Genomic DNA, 22,253 nt, shown 5'->3' on the forward strand with positions numbered 1-22,253 from the left:
GCGAACCCCAGTTGGCATTTGTTAGATGCCGTTCGCTGCTAACCCCACCAGGCCAGGGGGATGCAATTTGAAATGTTTCATTTTATTCCAGCATTTGGCGTGGAAAATGTTTGCGTTTGGGGTCCTGCTCTTTCTTTTTGTGACTACGCCACATGCTGGGTTTTCTCTTTGAATTTAGGCATAAATGAAATCTCAGAAGATGTTTACACGGCTGTGGAGCACAGCGATTCGGAAGATTCAGAGAAGTCCGATAGTAGTGATAGTGAGTATATCAGTGATGATGAACAGAAGTCCAAGAATGAGCCAGAGGACGCAGAAGACAAAGAGGGTAGTCGGGTGGACAAAGAGCCATCGGCTGTCAAAAAAAAACCCAAACTGGCAAACCCAGTGGAGACTAAGGAGGAGCTGAAAAGCACATCACCGGCCAGCGAGAAAGCAGATCCCGGCTCGGTCAAGGAAAAGGCAAGCCCCCAGCCTGAGAAGGACTTCTCCGAAAAAGCAAAAGCCTCCCCTCACCCTGCAAAGGATAAACTGAAGGGGAAAGATGAGACGGATTCCCCAACAGTACATTTGGGCCTGGACTCCGATTCAGAAAGTGAACTTGTCATAGATTTAGGAGAAGACCATACTGGGCGGGAGGGTCGAAAAAATAAGAAGGAACCCAAAGAAACATCTCCCAAGCAGGATGGTAAGTGAACCCCCACCAGTTTCGGTTTCTTGATTTGGCTTAGAGTACCCCCTTGTGTTGGTATTCCAGAAGTTACGTGGCTCTCCGACATCACAGAGGGGGGCACCAGAGCAGACCTTTCATTGGCTCGAGGTCACCTAGCTAAGTCACTAATCAGGTCCAGGACTGACTCCAGGCCTGCCCGCCTCTCGCCCAATGTGGTTGATTTTGAGCTCAGAAAAATAAAAAACGGTAGGTGTTTCTAGCAGTCGGGTCATTGTTTGCCCAAGCTCCACTTTCCCAATATGCTCACTTGTTTCCCTAAAATGTTTGTCAACATTTAGATATATGACAAGGTTGGAATGGTTAGAAGTGTTTTTCATTTTTTTGTTAAAAAATTTTTTTAATGTTTATTTTTGAGAGACAGAGAGAGAGAGAGGGAGAGAGAGAGAGCATGAGTTGGGGAGGGGCAGAGAGAGACACACACACACAGAGTCCGAAACAGGCTCCAGAGTCTGAGCTGTCAGCACAGAGCCTGACGCAGGGCTGGAACTCATGAACCGTGAGATCATGACCTGAGCCAAAGTATGACCAGCTGAGCCACCCAGGCGCCCCTGTTAGAAGTGTTTAATTCAGAGATCTTGATGAGTTCAGCTCCTGTTCTTCCCTTCACGCTGCCCAGGTGCCTCATGGTGCATTTTCTTACTGGAATCTGAGACCATTTGGGGAGATGGTACCTGAATACCGAGTGCTTCTTGGGGCCCTAGACAGGGAGAGGGCACTGGATGGTGGGCACCTGAATTGGGGTGCCACCATATATGTGTTTATCCGACCTGAGTCCAGGGTCTTTGAGCCCTGGCATTGTTGGCATCTTGTGCCGTGTAATTCTTTGTGCCGTGTGTTGGAGAATGTTTGGCAGCCTCCCGGGCCTCTGCCCGCTGGATGCCAAGAGCCTCTGCCTACTGGTGGCAGTCAAAGATGTCTTGATATTGCCATTTGCCCCCTGGGCGGCACAAATCTCTGGCTGAGAACCATCACCTGATCTCAGGGGTGCTCCCCATTGCCGCTGTCACGGACCGAACCCGCAGTGGCCACCCTCCCCTGGTGCAGCCCAGGCATGTTGACAAGCCCTCCGGGAAGAGTGTGTGAATGATGTGAAGGGTGTCCTTCCCGTGGACAAGGCAGTTAGCGTGTTTTTTTTAGCTGGTTTGGCAAGTGGGTGTAAGGGGATTCCAACGTGCCCAAGAAAGGGAGAGAAGAATTAATTTAGGGCCCAGGAGAAACATTGCCTATGGACACACCGGAAATCGTAGCCATAAAACCTTCTGGACTTTGTGAGCGCCTGAAGGGCTAGTCAGGTTTAATTTCTGACCTGGGCCAACTTTTGACAGGAGCTAACTTCCCAACCAAACTCTTGAGTCAGAGGTGATTCTACACCCCCTGAGCATTTCGGAGGCTGGCTGCATAAACCGTGTCTGAATGGTGCGGTGGAGGGAGAAAGAGAAGTGATTGAAAGGGGCAGGGAGGCTAGAACAGCACACCGTCCTGAGTCCCCGTGGATTTGGGGGTGGCCTCCAAAAAATCCGACTTTGTTGTGGATTGGGGTTTGAGGCAGATGTGGCAGAAAACAGTAGGAGAGTAGCATCTTTTCCATATTCGATGTGGTTTGGGGGGAATATTTGGGTACAAAGATGGCAGTGCTCCTATGAGTGATAGGTATACTGCTCCTTATTGTCCGGAACCTGTCTTTTGATTGATTGGTTTTATGCCTCTTCCTCTTCCAGAAAGGATCTGTAACAGATTGACAAGAATATTTAACCATGAAACAAAACGAAGATACAGAAGTCTGTAAAAGAGGAAGGTAGAATAGTAAGAGGTCCGGGAAGGTTTATGCACATAACTATGTACTGTTTCGGCCTTCAGTGTTAGCAAAGTTGAGCTTTCATTTTGGCTGTGAGCTTCCTAGCAGTCAAAGCAAAAAGGGAAATACAGCCCCATAAAAGATCTCATATTCCCCGCCCCCCCCCCCCCCCAAAAAAAAAACAAACGTCCCAGTCGATTAAGCGAAATACAGCTGTTCTTGCACTGATGTCTGAGGGAAATACCTTCAAGAGGCCCCAAGTATACAGTGGTTGTAATTAAGCTGAAGATGATTCCGAAACTTAATTTAGTTCGTGCAGAAACTTAATTCAATTCGTGCATTATCCTGGGGGTTGGGACAAAGACCTACCAGTCTTTTTTTTTAAATTTTTTTTTTAAATGTTTTATTTTATTTTTGAGACAGAGACAGAGACAGAGCATGAGCAGGGGAGGGGCAGAGAGGGAGGGAGACACAGAATCCGAAGCAGGCTCCGGGCTCCGAGCTGCCAGCCCAGAGCCCGACGCGGGTCTCGAACTCACGGACTGTGAGATCATGACCTCAGCCGAAGTCGGACGCTCAACCGACTGAGCCACCCAGGTGCCCCAAGACCTACCAGTCTTAAAATCTAGAGCCCCTCGATAGTAGTTTGGGTCTTGAAGGATCGAGTTTGTACCAGACTCTGCAGTGGAGCGTGCTTTCAACGGTGTGTTTAGCCGAAGGGTATTTTGGAGTGAGCCGTGGTGACCTCCAGCTCCCCTCCAGCTGGGAATGAAGCTCACGTATAGAATCTGGATACGTAGCTAGCAAAACAGCTTTGTGGCTGGTGATGTCAGAATAGAGGCAAAGAGAGAGCTTACTTCGAGACCTTGCTGTGAACATCAGTAATTTCCATTCTTCTCTTTAAAAGCCTGCCTTTTAGGGACTAGACAGCGACCAAAGTCTAGAAGAAGTAGTTTAATAAGTAGGGACAGCTTCTGGAGTATTGGCCCGTAAGAGACTCACCCTTTTTTGGGCTACAGGTCATTTGATTATACGCTTCAAATTTCTAGGACAAATGGAATTTCTTATGGCCTTCCCCGCCCCAAACCATTAGAATCTGTTAGGAATCAAAATAGTTGAGTGTCTGAGTGCTTCGAGCCCAGCATCTTTTCAGATTGCACACTCCAGTGTTTCATTTGGAACAGAGGGGCCGCCAAGCCACCTGTGAGGCCAGCTGTTTGCTTCTGAAAAGTGGTACAAAGAAAAGGACCTTTTTGTGGTTGCCCTGTGTCTGAGGAAAGGGGGACGAGGCTAGCTTGTCAACAATAACGGTATTGCTTTTCTGGTCACCCGGAAGCAAAGGGAGGCATGTGGGTGAGAAACCCCGCCAGGGTACTGCCCCGGTGCAGGGCTCATAGAGAAACTGGGTTCAAAGCCACCTCTCCGCCTGGAGAGTGCAGGGACTGTGTCCATTATCTGGCACATCATGTCATCCCAGGGAAGGGTCATCCCAGAGCTCCCCCTCTGGCTTTTCCTGTGAACTTGCCTGTGAACTTGGCTAGGCTCTCCTCTCCCTCCGGAGGAGCAGGAGGACGGAGGGCCAGCCAGACGTGATGACCCCCACTTCCAGGTCAGGAAAGTCAGCTTGGTTTTTTTTGTTTGTTTGTTTTGTTTTGTTTTTTCTCTCCCTCTCCTTTAGGAGATGGACTTCCTAAAACCCAGTGTACTGAAAAGCCTCCCTAGAACAGTCAAGGTCATGTCTTTCCCAGGTTCTAGAAATCTAAAAAGACAGACATGTTCCTGAAGAGGCGTTCATGTCGAGGCACATTGTCTAAGATCGGGGTGCTGACTTATTGCCTGTGTTCTGTGTGTGATCCCCAGGCATCCTCTCGGGGGGGCAAACCCACCCCACTGGTGGCTGGCGTCTCTGCAGTGACAACCCTTTTACAAATGAGCACCACGTGGCCCCCCCTTCTACGCTGCTCAGTGCTTCCGGCTCTAACCTGCCTTCCTGCCACTCCTCACTGCCTGCCCTCACTGACCCAAGTGCTGCCTGTTCCCAAACACGCCTTGGCTGATGCTGTCACCTTCCCAGTTCTCACTTCCGCCTGTTGGACATCCTACCCCTCCCTGCAGGCCTCCCCTCCTCCACCCCCACCCTAAGACTCCACGAAGCAGCTTTTTCCAAACTTCTCATTCACATTCATTGTTTTGGCCCTTCCCAAGTCCTGCTTGTATATAATCATTGACTTTATATTTTTATTTAAAGCCACTTACTCTGAATACAAAAATGAAACTCATTTTAGATGTAGATTTGACCAGCACACACGTAAGGCATATACTCACCCTGACAAGCACTGAGCACTGTGTACAATTATTGAATCGCTATATTGTACACCTGCAGCCAACCTAACGCTGTATGTTACCTGTACTGGCATCACAATTACAAAAACAAAACAAAACAAAACACTTAGTAAAACAACAGCAACAACAAAGAAGGCAAGTCTCCTAACTTCACGATAAATACCATTGTGTTGGGAAGGTTCTCGCTTCGGGTTGGAATTACCTTTAGTGTTAGGTGTCGAGGCCATTAGCAGCTTACTGGGACTTAGTCCTGGAGGGAGTCGGAGGTTAAGGGATACTTTTCTTTCTGGGTGACTTCGTGTTGTTCGGTGCTTTGACCTACGGGAAGCCATCTGATCCTTTGGGGTGCATGCTTTAGAGGTTCCCTAGCCAAAGGGATTCTCCTCATCTCCAGATTGACTTTGGTTGGTTCTCTCACAAAGTGCTTACCCAGTTCTGTCTGTAAAACGAGCCTCGTGCGGTGATTCCGCTCATCCACGTGTCGTTGGGCAACTTGAGGGCAGGAGCTGTGTCTCGTTCCCATTTCCCCCAGAGGCCCAGATGAGAGTCTCAGAGGTGGGCATGTGCCCCCGAGAAGGGGCTGACCCTCTGAGACAGAGGTGCAGAAGTGGCCTAAGTGGGTACGGTGAGATGGGCGCCTCCATCGGCGTGTCCCCGCCACACCGAATTTGTCGGGCATTCCTGGCTGGCCTTGGTTTGTCTTACCCAGAGCCTGCTGGCCTAGAGACCCTGCACATGAACCTGAGTCCAATCCACCGTTCTTTTGTTTGTGTGTTGTTTGTTTTTTCACGCATCGGCTTTAGTCGTAGGTAAAGCTCCACCATCCACTACGGCGGGCGGCCAGTCCCCACCCGAAACTCCGCTCCTCACCCGCTCCTCCTCCCAAACTCCCACGGCTGGTGTCACGGCCACCACCAGCACCACGTCCACCGTCACGGCCCCGGCCGCCGCCGCCACGGGAAGCCCGGTGAAAAAGCAGAGGCCGCTTTTACCGAAGGAGACTGCCCCGGCCGTGCAGCGGGTCGTGTGGAACTCGTCAAGTAAGTTTCAAACGTCTTCCCAAAAGTGGCACATGCAGAAGATACAGCGCCAACAGGACAGCCAACAGGAGAGCCAGCAGCAGCCACAGTGCTCCCAGGGGACGAGATATCAGACCAGACAGGCTGTGAAAGGTACCACGCGCGCCCCCTTCTGTTCTCGTGGTGCCCGCTCCCTGTTCGCCACATCGACAGGAGAGAGAGAATGGTTTTGTTTTTTCCGTTCCTTTTTGTTTCCCGGCCGTTGCATCTTGAGGGCCTCACGCGCTCCATTTGGCATCATTTTTAAAAATTGTCTCGCAGCTCGTTTTTTTCACTCCTGTTTATTTATTTTTCGTTTCTGGACAATATGTGCGTATAGGCTTCTTAGAAAAGGGTAAAATACTTACCCCCAAATCTGTTGTCTTGATTGAACTTCCATTTCATCCTCCACCCTTTCTCAGCGGCCACTGTTCACTGTAAAACCCTTTTTTATGCATGTATGCATATATATTTACATATATATGAATCTTCATAAAAAATAGGACTTTTTTTTTCTTTTTTTTAAAACATAAAAATGGTACCATACTTGCTTCCCCCCCTTTTTTTTTCTTTTTCTTTTTCTTTTTTTTTTTAACCCATCAGCATGTTTTGGAGGTTCATCCGTGTTAGTGCACAGAGCTCTTCATTATTCTTTTGGACTGCTGCATAGTATTCCACAGTTGATGTAAATCAAGTATTCCCCTATGGATGGGCATTTAGATTGCTCCCAGTTTTTTTTCTGTTGTGAGCAGTGCTGCAATGAATATCTTTGCGTAAGTTTTCTCGTGCACATCCGTCAGCCTCTTGGCGTTACCTTGGGAAGAGTGCTTTCAGTGTGAGACACTGGTAGCAGAGAACTAGGGATTAGCCCCGTGGAGAAGAGCCGGCATCAGTCAAGAAGCAGTTGCCGAAGTTGGGTAATCAAAGCCGCCCGACACCCCCACCCCCCGCCGCCTCGGCCAAGCCATGCAGGAGGCTCCATCTGGTGCCGTGCAGAGGAGTACCAGGTTGCCTCGTTTTTTGAGCACTGATGCAGATCATGTTTCCTAGGGAAGCCTGCATCTAGATCCTTGGAGATTGGGGTCTTTGGTTGAAACCCTCACGTACTGAGCGCAGCCTAGCGAGTAGAGCTGTACTGTAAAGAGTAGCAGCAGGATGTGGGTTGAAAGGTGGCCAGGTCTTGAAGAGCCCCAAAGAATCCCTTCGAAGACGGGGCGGGGAGGGGTGGTTGGAGGTAAGAGTAACAGATTGGACAGGTCCAGTGTTAATGCAGCTAGATTGCTCTTGCTGTTTATTTTTTATTTTATTTTTTTAACATTTATTCATTTTTGAGAGAGAGCGCAAGAGAGCCCAAGTGGGGGAGGGGCAGAGAGCGAGGGAGACAGAATCCGAAGCAGGCTCCCGGCTCCCGGCTCCCGGCTGTCAGCACAGAGCCCGACGCGGGGCTCGAACCCATGAACTGCGAGATCGTGATCTGAGCCGAAGTTGGACGCTTGACCAGTTGAGCCACCCAGGCGCCTCTGTTCCTGCTATTTTAAATTTTTTTTTTTTTCAACGTTTATTTATTTTGGGGACAGAGAGAGACAGAGCATGAATGGGGGAGGGGCAGAGAGAGAGGGAGACACAGAATCGGAAACAGGCTCCAGGCTCCGAGCCATCAGCCCAGAGCCCGACGCGGGGCTCGAACTCACGGACCGCGAGATCGTGACCTGGCTGAAGTCGGACGCTTAACCGACTGCGCCACCCAGGCGCCCCTGCTCCTGCTATTTTAAAGGGCTAGTGGGGCAGAACTAAATCTAGGATATTCGAGGTCGGGATGACTAGTTCCTGTGTTTTCTGTCTTCGCACCCCGTCAGCATTATGAGCTTCCCCAGGGGAATTTAGGTGCTGTAGTTGAGAGGCCCATTGATGGTATGGTTCTCAATTTCCAGATTGTCTTGTGTCAAAGGTGACAAAGCTGGATACTAGTTAAAGTGGTAAGGATGGGTTTTAATCAGTATGTACTATTACGATAGGGAGAAAAAGTCCAGCCTAAACTGAAGTCAACCCTACTTTGTACAGAGGTGATGAGGCATTTGAAAGGGAGAATGGACGGGGGTAGGGAAGGGGCCGAGTGGGGACCTCCAATAGAGTCAGGGAAGTGAAATTTTACAAAAAATGGGAAATGGGGCTTGGTCCGTGTGAAGCCCACGTGGGGTTGCTAACTGCTGCTTCTCAAAGTTAGGCTCCTACCCTCCCTGGGAGATGGGCCACAGGGGGTTTGCTGTAACAAACAGTAAATTTATATGGCAGCCTTGAACTTTCTCAGGCAGGCACTTTAATGGGGTCTGGGGTCATCCTAGGGATGCGGCCTTGAGCTGTTAGAAAAGTTATTTGTGTTTGCCTGAGGCTTGGTCCCAGAAATGGCTTAGAGGATCCTAGTTAGAGTCTGGTCAAAGGGAGGGTGTTTGTCATTTGAAAGTAGAAAAGCTCAAAGGGCACACATTGGGGACTTCACTCCCTCTGTGCAGCTTCGTGCTGGGTCGGGCCCTTCCCGTGGCGGTGGGGTGACCAGGACCCTTTCCTTTCCTAGCTGTGCAGCAGAAGGAGATCACACAGAGCCCATCCACCTCCACCATCACCCTGGTGACCAGCACCCAGTCGTCGCCTCTGGTCACCAGCTCGGGGGTCACGAGCACCCTCGCGTCCTCAGTCAGCGCAGACCTGCCCATCGCCACTGCCTCCGCTGATGTTGCTGCGGACATTGCCAAGTACACTAGCAAAGTGAGTGCCCATGGCACCTGGGGGATTGGGGGGGGGGCGTGTCAGAGGACCAGCTTCCAGATGGGAGCCTGGAGAGTCATGACCTTGCAGGCTTTACAGGGTGTTTTGGAGGGAAGACCCTGTTTGAAGTGAAGATCTCCAAGCCCAGATTCTTCCACTTGGCTCTAAAGTTGGACCTAAGCAGAGAAATCTAGAATGGGCTGCATCTTGTTCTGAGGGCTTAGATTCTAAAGTTAGTACAGAGCAGGAAAATGACACAGCGGCAGAATCACCCTGCGGAGCTCACGCCACTCGTGACGACAGTTTCCTTAAGCGCTGGGACAGGTTACTGTTCCGTCAGTTGATAACAGACCAAGGAGTTGGTTTATGATTCAAAAGCCATGTGGAATGAAGTGACACGAGTCTTAGGCAGGAGGTTTGTAAGGTATAATACCCACACCAGGTTGGACTAGGGAGGGGTGGATTCCCTCCCGACTCACCCGCCCCCTGAGTTCACTGCTGGGTGTTCGCTCAGCGCAGACTCTTCCTCTTCATTTGCCAGGTGCTTCTTTGCTCGTTGAATTCAGGCAAATACAACCAGGAGCTGTTCTCAAGGTCACATGAGGTTGCTCTGGAGTGACACGCGGGTCCATAGCCACAGACCGCTCGATAGCGGAATAACCACGAGGCCAGGATTTTGTATGTTTTGCTTACCTCCAGGGCCTAGAACGGTGCCTGGCTCACAGTAGGTGTTCCTGCAGGGTTGTTAAATGAATGCATGCTGGTGCCTAACTTCTCTGTGTTGGGCTTATTACCGTGAAGGGCTATTAATAGTAGTTACTGAGGAATAATCTAGGCAGAGTGTTTAGTATGTCACTAAGTAGGCAGTAATAATAATTTACTCTTCACTAAGGAGTAAGTGATTAGTTAGTTACTAATGAGTACACTATTCAGGTTTATAGAGAGCATGGGTGACCATTACTGAGGATCGCTGTTTCTAGAATTCTTGAAGTGCCATGATAAAGACTTGCTTTATTATATTGTGTTAAAGGTGGACTCTCCTTTAGTTCTGGATGACCAGTGACATTTATAATTTTATACCAGTGTGTTTTTGTTGGTCATTTTCTTCCTATTCCTTCCATTGAGATGTGTCCGGTATCCTTATACAACAAATGAGCACAAAACATAGCAACTTAAACCAGTTCCCGTTTCTCCTCACAGTTTCTGGGGTCAGGAGTCTGGGCAGGGCTCAACTAGGTCCTCTGCTATAGGGCCCCTGGCAGGTTCCTCTCAAGGTGTTTGCTAGGGTTGAGGTTTCATCCGAAGGCTCGACCAGGGAAGGATCCATTTCCAAGTTGACTTAGGTGGTTGTGAGCAGGATTTACTTCCTCAACGGCCGTCGGGCTGAGGGTGTCAGGTCCAGGCTGGCTCTTGGCCAGAGGCCGTCGTCAGTTCGTGCCACGTGGGCCTTCATACTTGGCAGTTTGCTTCCTCAAAGCCAGTGATAGAGAAAACCTGTTAGCAGGATGGAAGTCAGTCTTCTGTAACCTGATCTCAGAAGTGACAGCCTGTTACCTTTGTCATATTGCATTGGTTAGAAGGTCACTAGGCCAGCTCACACTGGAAGGGAGGGGGTTACACAGGGTCACAAACGCCAGAGCACCTGGGGTCATTGAGAGCCATCTGTCTTTCACACTAGGTAAGATGGTCCAAGTACTAGGTAGTGTTTGCATGGTGTTGCTCTGGCTCGAAACCTGCTGTAAGTGTTATGCTTATATGTTATTTACTTAGCTTTCGTAATAAATAGATGAGGTAGATACTGGTATCATCCTTGTTTTATAGATGAGAAAACTGAGGCTCAGTGGGGTTACACAGTCTGAATGGTTGAGCTGGGATTTGAATAGTAGCAGCCAGGATCTTAAAGAGTGGCTTTGAGCCAGTTTGTGAATACCTGTGAAGCCTACTGACCACAGATGTCCAGTGTCCATGAACTGATTGTTCTTGCACGTGCCTTTTTCAACAACCCTGTCTGACCCTACCCCCAACCCCCCTGTCTACGGAGAGAATCAGTACCAGTCTTGGGGATAACTTTGTCTCTTATGTAGATTTTTTTTTTTTTTAAACATTTTTTTATTTTTGAGTCAGAGAGACAGAGCATGAACGGGGGAGGGTCAGAGAGAGAGGGAGACACAGAATCAGAAGCAGGCTCCAGGCTCTGAGCTGTCAGCACAGAGCCCGACACGGAGCTTGAACCCATGAACCGTGAGATCATGACCTGAGCCGAAGTCGGACGCTTAACCGACCGAACCACCCAGGCGCCCCAACTTTGGCTCTAATTTAGTATGTTTGTCCTCCTTTTGAATTAAATGCATGAATTGTTATAGAGTCCCTGAGTGTCAGAAGAGGAAGGATTCAAGGGGCGATGATCTGTTGCCATTCTGAAGATTTTAGTCTTCCCTGTCCACCTACTGGTAGATACTGATTTAATGTTTTTATTTAAATTTAATATAGTTTTCTTTAAATTGACCGAAAGAGTGAAACTAAAATTGGGTCTACCATTCTCAGATAACCATTCCCTGTCAAGGCTTGAAGCCTAAGTTTGTTTTCCTTTGGTTAAAAGGAGAGATTGTCACCAAAGTGTTTGGTGCATAGTGGCACCATACTGAGACTTTGTTCCTCATGTGGTATGCAGGTTTACGGAGGAATGGAAAAGGAGTGATCTTTTTCATTCCTGATTTCAGAAGGCGTCTGGCGTGCCTAAATGGTCTCTTGTTCTGCTAAGTTTAGCCTTACCAGCACCTTCCATTGACTGGGTCCAACTTGCCTAATTGAGAGATGAGGAAACTGAGGCCTGCTGAGTGGACCTGGCGAGTGGTTTGCACTGAGCTGGTTTTCTGAGCTCCTGCAGCTGTCTCTATTTCTTGGGCTTCCCCTTTGCTCTTACCACAAAATTGAGGAATGAACTTCGTGGTAGACATTTTCTTCGCAGATAAGAAAATGAGCACGGTGACATATTTTTGGAGCTGATGAACTTTCCTGCCTCCGAGGTGACCCAGAGTTGAACACCCAGATCTGTGTGTGTTGGCAGAAGGATGCTCTTTTATTAATGCTGAGCCCTTTGCTATATTTGGAAGAAAGAGTGAAAATCCGTCCACAGATCCATGATTTCTTTAAAATGGAATGTAACCATTGCATTAGGAATGTATTGAATTTCATCCACTTTCTAAAGTTTTCTTGTAAAGCAATTTAGCCTTAATATTTTAAATTGACATGGTTGGTGCAGCGGGGCGGGGAGGCCCATACAGGACGACTGGGGAGCGCGAAGTGTTTTTCCTGGCCGTGTCCATGTGTGGCCCCCAAAACAAGTGAGGAGTAGAAATCCCAACGGTGACTATATTCGTTTTCCTCCCATTTTGGGGTGAATTGGGGGTTATTATTTTAGAGTTTGGCACTTTATTAATTACAGCACATGTGGATTTTTTTTTTCCCCTGTAAAAATAAGAGGAACAGGTATTTCTTTCTGAATACCTGCCCTGTGGCAGATACTGAACCATTGTCTCCACATGGGTTTTTCACCTAATCTTTGTGCACACCCTACACGGGCCCACTGTCCTTACCCTTGTTTTCTACATGGGGGAACCGAGGCTCAGAGAGTGGGTGGTGGTGGGAAGAGATCTCGGGCATCAGATACGAGGGTGGTTTTTGTCATGCCTTCTTGTTGGATTGGAGCAAATTGCAAAACACAGTGGAGACTTTGCTGCAGCCAGGCCAGGCCCCGAGGCCTGTTTTGGTCTCCTGTCCTCTCCTCTTTGTCCTGTGACCGCTGGAGGGGCGGGGAATCAGCCAGCAAGTGATAGGCAGGAGAAAAATCATCCTGCAGACACATTCAGTCAGCAGGGAACTAGGTGCCTGCCACGTGGACCTGAGCTGGTGTCACAAACTCGCTGATGCCTTCAGGGCTCAGAGAGTTAAAGAAAAGGAAGATGGCACACTGGACAGGCAATGGGAGGGAGCCCTGACCAAAGTCCTTCAAATACCGAACCAGCTATCGCCACACAGTGGGGTGGATTAATTCGTCCATAAAAACGAAGGACTGATCCAGTCTGTGACCCAGACAGATCTCGAAACCTCTGCACTAAGTGGAAGAAGGCGGTCACCAAAGACCATGTGTTGTGTGACTCCACAGATAGAAAATATCTAGATGAAGCACATCCATCCGTGTAGAAAGCAGATCAGTGGTTGTCAGGGGGTGGGGGGCGATGGGGACCTTTGGGGGGTGAAAGCTAAGGGGTATCCAAGTTCTTTTTGGGGTAATGGACTGTGGGGATGGATGTACAACTGTGAATCTATTAAAGGCCATGGATTTGTGCACTGTAAATGGGTCCATTGGTAGATGAATGAGATCTCAATAAGACTTTTTTTTTTTTTTTTAAAGGGGAAGGAATTTAGAAACAACAGTCATAAAAGGAAACAATTCCTCCCTTGAACCCATCGTGCTGGCCAAAGCAAACAGGCCTGGGGCCCAAATTCAGCCTCTCCAGATTAGCCTGTGGGCTACAGAAACTAGCTTTGGATTATACCTGAGTTTCTCCACCTTGGCACCAGTGACATTTTGGGTTGGATAATTCTTTGTTGTGGGGGCTGTTCTGTCTATATAGCGTATGTAGCTCATCCTTGGCCTGCACCCACCAGATGCCAATAGTCTGCTTCCCCCACCCCCCACCCCCCCCCGCCATCAGTCATGACAACCACAAGTGCCAAATGTCCTGTGAGGGACAGAATTGCCCCCGTTGAGAACAACTGCTTTGTATTGGGTAGGTTTTAGATGTATTTCATCTAGAAAAGCCTCAGGGAAGTGATCACCTGAATTGTTTCTGTTTTTATCTTTCAGATGATGGATGCAATCAAAGGAACGATGACAGAAATCTACAACGATCTTTCTAAAAACACTACTGGGAGCACAATAGCCGAGGTCAGAGATGACACATTCCTTATTTGCTAAGAATGTTATAAGGGCTGCTGTAAAATGGTGCCAGGAAGCAGCTTCTCTGGAAGTCCCTCCAGGGCGCTCTGCTGATTGTGTTTGTTGGGAAGGGCGTGTCTTTACTTAGTCACAAGGCTGGCTCTGTGGTGAGGATACACACAGCTTTGTGTGATCGGTTCACTTCTAGTCAAACGGCCAGTACTGGAGCCTGAGTTAACCCCCTAGTGAAACCTGAGATTAATCAGTTCCTTTGGCCCCCATGTATAATTGTCTCCTGGCTCTCTTAAGTTTGGACATTTTTATCCAAGGGATCCTTGTTGTCTTAGGATTTGCATACTGAAAGCCTCCACAATTGTGTGGTTGCCTAGGGAATAAAGCGGTTAAAACGTGAAAATGTCCACTTAGGAAGTGACCATTTGTGAAAATAGATCTCTTTGAACTGACTTCTTAGGCTAGGCTAATTCATCGTAAGCCAGGTGTGGAAGGGTCACCAGGTGAAATGACAAGTGAAGGAACTTCTTGAGGTCATCGTAAGTGATGTTGGAGACAGGGAAATTCCATGCAAGCCACTGACCTGTGAGGGCCAGCACTCAGGAGAAGAGAAAATCTCCCCCAGGAAGGTGTCCTAACAGGCTTTCGGCAGAGAACAATGTGCATATAAAGCTTTGAGAGCGGTCCGGAAGGAAATCAGTGAGTTCCCGGGATATTTTGCTCATGTGACCATCTCTATGATGAGACCAAGGATTGGTATGTATGTGGTTGAAAACACAGATCCCGGGGCGCCTGGGTGGCGCAGTCGGTTAAGCGTCCGACTTTAGCCAGGTCACGATCTCGCGGTCCGTGAGTTCGAGCCCCGCGTCGGGCTCTGGGCTGATGGCTCAGAGCCTGGAGCCTGTTTCCGATTCTGTGTCTCCCCCTCTCTCTGCCCCTCGCCCGTTCATACTCTGTCTCTCTCTGTCCCAAAAATAAATAAACGTTGAAAAAAAAACATTTAAAAAAAAATAAAAAAAAAAAGAAAACACAGATCCGTAACGTCTCACTTGAAACCTTGGGGTCCAGATGTGTGCCAGAATTTTTCAGAATTTGAAAAGGTAATATGCAGCTACCCGCCCCAAACAGTACAACATTTTGGCTGTGAAATACGCTTGTTCACACAAATTAGGGTTTCTCCACCTCGGCACTTCTGACATTTGTGCCAGATGATTCTCTGTTATGGGGGCTGTCTTGTCCATCGTAGGGTGCTTGGCAGGTCCCTGGCTTCTACCCTATTGGCAGTAGCACCCCTCTATTGTGACAGCCTCAGAAGTCTGCAGGTCTTGCAGTGTCGTGGAGGGAGCGGGGAGGACAAAATCACCGTGGTGGAGAGCCACTGTGGTTATCAAACACTGTTTGATAAATAGGGCCCATGTTCAGGCGGGGTTTATTTTTCCCCTCCAAATGAATTTAACTCCTCCCTCCAAAATTACCCTTTGGTTTCCAGAGGTGTTAGGCTTTGGAGTTTCAGGTGAATAACTATAGATTCCAACTAAAATGTTAGGTAAGACGGGCACCTGGGTGGCTCGGTTGCTTAAGCGTCCGACTTCGGCCCAGGTGAAGATCTCGCGGTTCGTGTGTTCGAGCCCTGCGTCGGGCTCTGTGCTGACAGCTCAGAGCCTGGAGCCTGTTTCAGATTCTGTGTCTCCCTCTCTCTCTGTCCCTCCCCTGTTCATGCTCTGTCTCTGTCTCAAAAATAAATAAACGTTTAAAAAAAAAAAAAATGTTAGGTAAGAGATCAAACACAGCTAACATTATTTGCTTTAGTTTCACTTTTTTAAGACCAAATTTCTTTTTTTTTTCTAATTTTATTTTTTATTTTTTAAAATTTACATCCAGATTAGTTAGCACATAGTGCAACAATGATTTCAGGAGTAGATTCCTTAGTGCCCCTGACCCATTCAGCCCATCCCCCCTCCCACAACCCCTCCCGTAATCCTCAGTTTGTTCTCCATATTTATGAGTCTCTTCTGTTTTGTCCCCCGCCCTGTTTTTATATTATTTTTGTTTCCCTTCCCTTACGCTCATCTGTTTTGTCTCTTAAAGTCCTCATATGAGTGAAGTCATATGATACTTGCCTCTCTCTTACTAATTTCGCTTAGCATAATACCCTCCAGTTCTATCTGCGTAGTTGCAAATGGCAAGATTTCATTCTTTTTGGTTGCTGAGTAATACTCCATTGTGTGTGTGTGTGTGTGTGTGTGTGTGTGTGTGTGTGTGTGTGTGTATACACCGTGTCTTCTTTATCCATTAATCCATGGGTGGACTTTTGGGCGCTTTCCATACTTTGGCTATTGTTGATAGTGCTGCTATAAACATGGGGGTGCATGTGTCCCTTCAAAACAGCACACCTTATCCCTTGGATAAATGCCTAGTAGTGCAATTGCTGGGTCGTAGGGTAGTTCTATTTTTAGTTTTTTCTAAAAATTTTTTTTTTTAACATTTATTTATTTTTGAGACAGAGAGAGACAGAGCATGAACGGGGGGAGGGGCAGAGAGAGGGGGAGACACAGAATCGGAAGCAGGCTCCAGGCTCTGAGCCATCAGCCCAGAGCCCGACGCGGGGCTCGAACCCACGGACCGCTAGATCGTGACCTGAGCTGAAGTCAGACGTTTAACCGACTGAGCCACCCAGGCGCCCCTCTATTTTTAGTTTTTTGAGGAACCTCCATACTGTTTTCCAGAGTCGCTGCACCAGCTTGCATTCCCAAGGACCAAAGTTCTAATCAAGCCTTTCATTTATTTGTTATTATTATTTTTTTTATTTATTATGAAAATCTGTTCCTTGTTTTTACTTTATTCATTCATTCATTTTTAAAGTAAACTCTGTGCTCAACATGGGACTTGAACTTAACAACCCAAGATCAAAAGTTGGATGCTCTAGCAACTAAGCCAGCCAGGCACCCTCCTCCCGCCTTGTTTTTACTTTAAGTGGCTTTTTCTGGAGCCGGGATTTCTTGGAAAAGACAGACAACTTCTATAGTTGACTCTTAAAAAGCGGGTTTGAACTGTGCTTGTCCATTTTATATGGAGTTTTTATATAGTATAATACTGTAAAATGCATTTTCTCTACCTTGTGATTTTCTTAACGTTTTCTTTTCTCGAACTTACCTAATCGTAAGAATACATTGTCTAATACACACATCTGTGTTCAGCTGTTAATGTTTTTGGGGAAGGCTTCCTGGTCAACAGTGGGCTGTTAAGTTTTTGGAGAGTCCAAGGTTACATGTAGATTTTTTGACGGCATGGCCTGTGGGTGCCCCGGTTCCCACTCCCACGTTGTTCAAGGGTCAGCTGCATTTCGTTTTCGGAAGCAGAGTTCCTTTTGAATTTGGGATAACCCACTGGTGCCCACCTCTCTGGACTGCAGCGTCCAGCTGCTTACGCCTCACTTGACCGCGTGGCGTTGACTCTTCCAGCTGGTGAGCCCTGTCGGTGAACGCCATCCAGACCCGCCTTCTAAGAGTCTTACTCTCCCTCATTCCAGATTCGCAGGCTGAGGATCGAGATCGAGAAGCTGCAGTGGCTGCACCAACAGGAGCTCTCGGAAATGAAGCACAACTTGGGTAAGTCCTGGTGAACTGGCCTGCGCCGAGGGCGCTTTTGGGTGTGAACTTCTCCGCAGCTCTGGAGGCAGGTGCCTGCGTGAATGGAGTCAAAAGTAGGCTTGGGGATGTGATGTCCCGCTGCTGGGGAGACCACAGAATCCTGGAGAGTCTAACCAGTGGGCACGAGGTGTAAGAGCAGGTGTTGTGGGGGTGGGTTCCTTCTTCTTTTCTTTTCAAAATAACCAACATCAGTAGTAGGAGTAGCAGCAGCAACAGCCGTAGCTGTTCCTGTTTACTGAGCTCTGACTCAGCAACCGTTTTAAGTACTTTGCCACGGATCCAAATTCTCATGGAAACCCTTCTGGTGAAGAGCTCTGTTATCCCCGGTTTTAGGTAAAAGCAAGTGGGGCACAGACATGTTGAGGAAGTTGCTCAGAGTTACACAGCTGCGATTCGGGCGTGGGCACTCTGGGTCCAGACCTTCCCTCCGAACCACGGAATATTGGGCATTTTCACAGATTCTCAAACACTTGGTGTGTGGCCCGCACTGCGGAGAAACCTACTTCGCTGGTTGGTGCAGACTGAGTGCTGTTTCGGCCTATCGTTGTGTGTCCCTGTTGTGAAAGGCTTTCCCCCCAAAGGTAGAGCACTTCCCTTGAGACCCTCATGTAGTGTCAGCCTCAGAGCCAGAATGCTGGAGGCCATCGTGTCTCCCTCGTCACGGGGGCAGGCCCAGGTGTGCCCCCTGTCACAGGTGACACACGTTGAAATCGTGCATCGCAAACTTACCTTAGGAGGCCGCCCTTGGGAGGAGGGAGCCCTCTGCTTCTCTGCTTGTTGCCACGCAGGAAGTTTATTCGGTTCTTGTGGCTGCTTGTTACTTTTATGCAGGATCTCTCCATTAAAAAAAATTTTTTTTTTTACATTTATTTATTTTTGAGAGACAGAGAGAGACAGAGCACAAGTGGGGGAATGGCAGAGAGAGAGGGGAGACCCAGAATCCGAAACGGGCTCCAGGCTCCGAGCTGTCAGCACAGAGCCTGACTTTCGGGGCTCAGACTCACAAACCGTGAGATCATGACCTGAGCCGAAGTCGGACGCTCAACCCACTGAGCCGCCCAGACACCCCAGAATCGCTCCATTTTTAAATAATTAGCTGCATGTTTGGAAAAAAAAAAAAAAAAAAAGTACCTGCGGGCAGGCCAGAACGTGCCCATGGTCTGCAGGCTTCTAGTTAAAGGGACAGAAAGCTAGCGTCTAACACGAGTGCAAGGGGGTAATTTTCTTTTCCTGGTGTTTTTTTTAGACGTGTGCATGTGTGCTTGTTGTTTTGTTTTTGTTTGTAATTTTCAGTAAGAGAATCTTAACGAATTTTAGCGGGATCATTTACTTTTCTTTTGGTGTGCAGGCCACCCCCGCCCCGGGGTGAATGGCACGGGAACCTTCCTATCTGAAGTGAAATTAGCGAAGCCTCAGCGGACTGAGCACTTTGGTGGTTGATCGGTCAGAGCGAGTCACAACGCCCTGTCTGGTAGATTTACTCCATGGCCACTGAGCTCACCGAATAGAAAGTGTGTCTGAGCTCTAGTGCCAGCTGTCCCCTTATTGGCTGTATGCCTCAGTTTCCTCATCTATGAAAGGGATTTTTTTTTTAAAGCTTATTTATTTATTTTGGAGAGAGAGAAGGGGGGGGCAGGGGTGAGGAATCCCAAGCAGGGATCCCCACATGGGGCTCGAACTCAGGAACCATGCTATCATGACCTGAGTGGCAAGCAAGAGTCTGACACTTGGCTGACTGAGCCGCCTGGGCGGCCCCCGAAAGGAACCGTCCAGTTAGAGCTGGTCTCCCAGGATTAGTATGAAGGTGAAGTGAGTTGATCCAGGGTGCAACACGAGGTGCCTTGTAGTATTTGGTTGCTAGAAAAGTCCATGCTGGTGACAAAACTCAGAGTGGGCTTCGTGGAAATTGGGTCACGGGTTTATTCGACGACTTCCCCCCAGGATCCCCGTGGGGCTCCGGCTAGGCGTGCTAGGCGGCTGGCCTTCTCTCTCCCCGCGCAGCTCTGTCTGATCACGTGACAAATGCTCGCTTTACAGATGCAGATATTGGGGCTCGGCGAGGCTAGGTTACTCGCCTGGGGGGCGGGGGGTGGGGTGTCGCACAGCTGAGCCCCCTCCGAGCCAGGACCCGCACCCGTGTCTGTTGGAATCCCTGTCCTGGACTCCCTTTCCGATCTGGTATGAAAGTCTCCAAGCCCCGGGCGGGGGGTGGGGGGACTAGTGATGCAGCCGATGTCCTCTCCCCTCACCTGGCAGAGCTAACCATGGCGGAGATGCGGCAGAGCCTGGAGCAGGAGCGGGACCGGCTCATTGCCGAGGTGAAGAAGCAGCTGGAGCTAGAGAAGCAGCAGGCGGTGGACGAGACCAAGAAGAAGCAGTGGTGTGCCAACTGCAAGAAGGAGGCCATCTTCTACTGCTGTTGGAACACCAGCTACTGCGACTACCCCTGCCAGCAGGCCCACTGGCCCGAGCACATGAAGTCCTGTACGCAGTCAGGTACGGCCACTCGGGGCCTGCCCTGGCGGGTCTCGCCGGACGACCGTGACCGTCACGCACGAGCGGGCAGCGTGCACGCGCCCGGCAGACGCTCGAGGCACGGCTGTTGTGAACGTGGGGCCTCGTTCAGTTACTTGCCGGACTGTCGTTTCACGTGGCAGTGGTTCTCGGTGCGGTGATTTTGGTCCCCACCCCGAGACACCGGCAGTGACCACAGACGTGTGTGGTCATCCTAACGGAGGGGCGGGCCGCCGGCCTCCGGAGGGCAGAGGCCAGGGATGCTGCTGCCGAACCCCGCGCCGTGCGCCAGACGGGCCCCCCTCCCGCCCCCCTGCAGAAGAATGATCTGGCCCTAAATGTCAGTCGTACTGATACTGAGAAATCCTGCTCTTTAATTATTTTTTTTAAGTTGGTTTATTTCGAGAGAGAGAATATGTTTGCGGGCACGAGTGGTGGAGGGGCAGAGAGAGAGAGACTCCCAAGCAGGTTTCGTGCGGTCAACACAGAGCCCGACTCACGGCTCGTCCCACGCCTCGCGACCTCATGACCTGAGCCGAGATCATGACCTGAGCCGAAATCAAGAGTTTTTACAGTTAGTTTGTATTTCTGACAAACAGTATTAGCTTTATTAGTTTATTACTTTCCATTTTGAAGAATTTAATTTAAAATTACATAAATAGGGGCACCTGGGTGGCTCAGGCAGTGAAGTGTCCGATATCAGCTCAGGTCATGATCTCACTGTTCACAGGATGGAGCCCTGCGTCAGTGTCTGTGCTGACAGCTCGGAGCCTGGAGCCTGCTTCAGATTCTGTGTCTCCCTCTCTCTGCCGCTCCCCTGCTCACTCTCTGTCTCACTGTCTCTCTCTCAAAAATAAGTAAAACGTTAAAAAAAAAAATACATGAATAATACGACAAGGCAGTGTGTCTTTCACACTGGCAAAAATTGGAAGGTGATAGGTGACCACGACTGAGAAGCACTCCAGCGGCCAGGAGTTGGCAAATGCTTTCTGTGAAGGTTCAGAGGATAAATATTTTACGATTTGTTGAAGCTGCTCTACTGTACTGATTTAGGGAGAGGACCATCATAGACAAGGTGTAAGTGGTGGGCGAGGCTTTGTTCCAGTAAAACTTTATTCACAAAAACAGGTAGCACTGGTTTGCCAGCTCTCGCTCTAGAGAGATCTTGTGTATTTCATTATTTTAAAAAGGCAGTATTGAACTGTACGTTGTTGGGTCCTTTGTCCTTTAGGGAGATGTCTTCCTAATGGCTACTTTAAGTCTCTTCTAGCGGTAGAGTTAAATTCTCCTATGTTCTGTAATGTGTCTGATGACCCGTTGTTGTTGTTATGACAAGATGGCCAAAATGTCCTTCAGTTTTCCTTTCTTTGGGGCATCATAATGTCCGTCCTTCTGAAATTCCTCTCAAATGCTCTTTTTCAGTTTGTCCAAGCTCCTACCATCTCCAGAGACTCTGTCTTTGCCATCGTGTCGTTTTTCACATGGGTTTCCCAGCCCTGCCTCGGAAGGAAGGAAGTCTACGGGGATAAAATCGACCTAAAATTAGAAATTGTGAAATGAGTAATTCTAGATCCCCGATTCCAGGCTGGCTCTGCTGATGGGCTTCATTTGTTCTCCCGCCATGCTTTTGGGTCTGGGATGACTTAACAAAACTTGAATTAATGAACTACTAAAAATTCACATATTTTCACACAATGTCTGGAATTTCAGCTTCGGGAAAACTTTGGAGTCCTGGCCACGTTGGGCCTGTTCTCCTGGGTGGGGCTGAGCAGAGGTGCCTCTGTTACGGACAGCGGTTGGGTCAGAGTTGTTCCGAGCGATGGCGTGGCCTCGTGCAGTGCGCGGCTTCCTGTGGTTCTGGAAGCCGTGGCCCTCGGCTTATACGTGCCTTCTCTCTTCCGTTCCCCCCCAGCTACTGCTCCTCAGCAGGAAGCAGACGCCGAGGTAAACACAGAAACACTAAACAAGTCTTCTGGCACACAGGCGGCCCCGACGGATGCCGCCAGCACCTCGAAAGACAAGGAGCCTTCCACGGAGAAAAGCAAGGACAGTGGCTCGGTGAGTAAGCTGCTCGCCTTTGGCCAGTGACACCAACACCGAGGGCCAGGTGGCGTCTCAGGACCTGTCCCCATGCCTGTCTCCTCTGCAAGCCCCATGTTGTGGGAGGTCTGTCTTCGAGGTGGGGCAGTCAGACTGCTGGTGGGGGCGACAGGCTTAGCAGGCCTCCTTTTCACCAGTGGGCATGCGGGCAGGGACAGAGCGACGCGGAGCCCGAGTTGACATTCGTGTGATCCGGCAGCTGCTCTCTGGGGACTCTCAAAGCTTATCACAGTGTTGTCCAGTAGAACCTTCTGTGATGATGGGAGTGTTCTGTGTCTGCTCTGCCCAGTATGGTATCCACTAGCCACACGTGGCTGTTGAGCCCTTGGAGGGTTGGTGTGAG

The 22,253-nt window shown here is 49.1% G+C and overlaps 1 protein-coding gene across 26 annotated transcripts in view; it reads left to right on the forward strand.

Moving 5' to 3' along the window:
- ZMYND8 (zinc finger MYND-type containing 8) overlaps positions 1-22,253 on the forward strand; it is a 125,718-nt gene that overhangs the window by 93,983 nt on the left and 9,482 nt on the right. For 19 of the 26 annotated variants that reach the window (XM_040446837.1, XM_040446840.1, XM_040446836.1 and 16 more), the window contains 7 exons: positions 179-688; positions 5,675-6,043; positions 8,502-8,692; positions 13,563-13,643; positions 17,176-17,254; positions 19,553-19,792; positions 21,723-21,868. In XM_040446837.1, coding sequence (XP_040302771.1) covers positions 179-688; positions 5,675-6,043; positions 8,502-8,692; positions 13,563-13,643; positions 17,176-17,254; positions 19,553-19,792; positions 21,723-21,868 — 1,616 coding nt within the window. The remainder of the gene's footprint in view (positions 1-178; positions 689-5,674; positions 6,044-8,501; positions 8,693-13,562; positions 13,644-17,175; positions 17,255-19,552; positions 19,793-21,722; positions 21,869-22,253) is intronic. The other 7 variants (XM_040446853.1, XM_040446855.1, XM_040446848.1 and 4 more) reach the window with 2 other exon arrangements.

The sequence above is a fragment of the Herpailurus yagouaroundi genome, unplaced genomic scaffold, assembly GCF_014898765.1.
Source record: "Herpailurus yagouaroundi ecotype Mexico unplaced genomic scaffold, PumYag 196, whole genome shotgun sequence".
Lineage (NCBI taxonomy): Eukaryota > Metazoa > Chordata > Mammalia > Carnivora > Felidae > Herpailurus > Herpailurus yagouaroundi.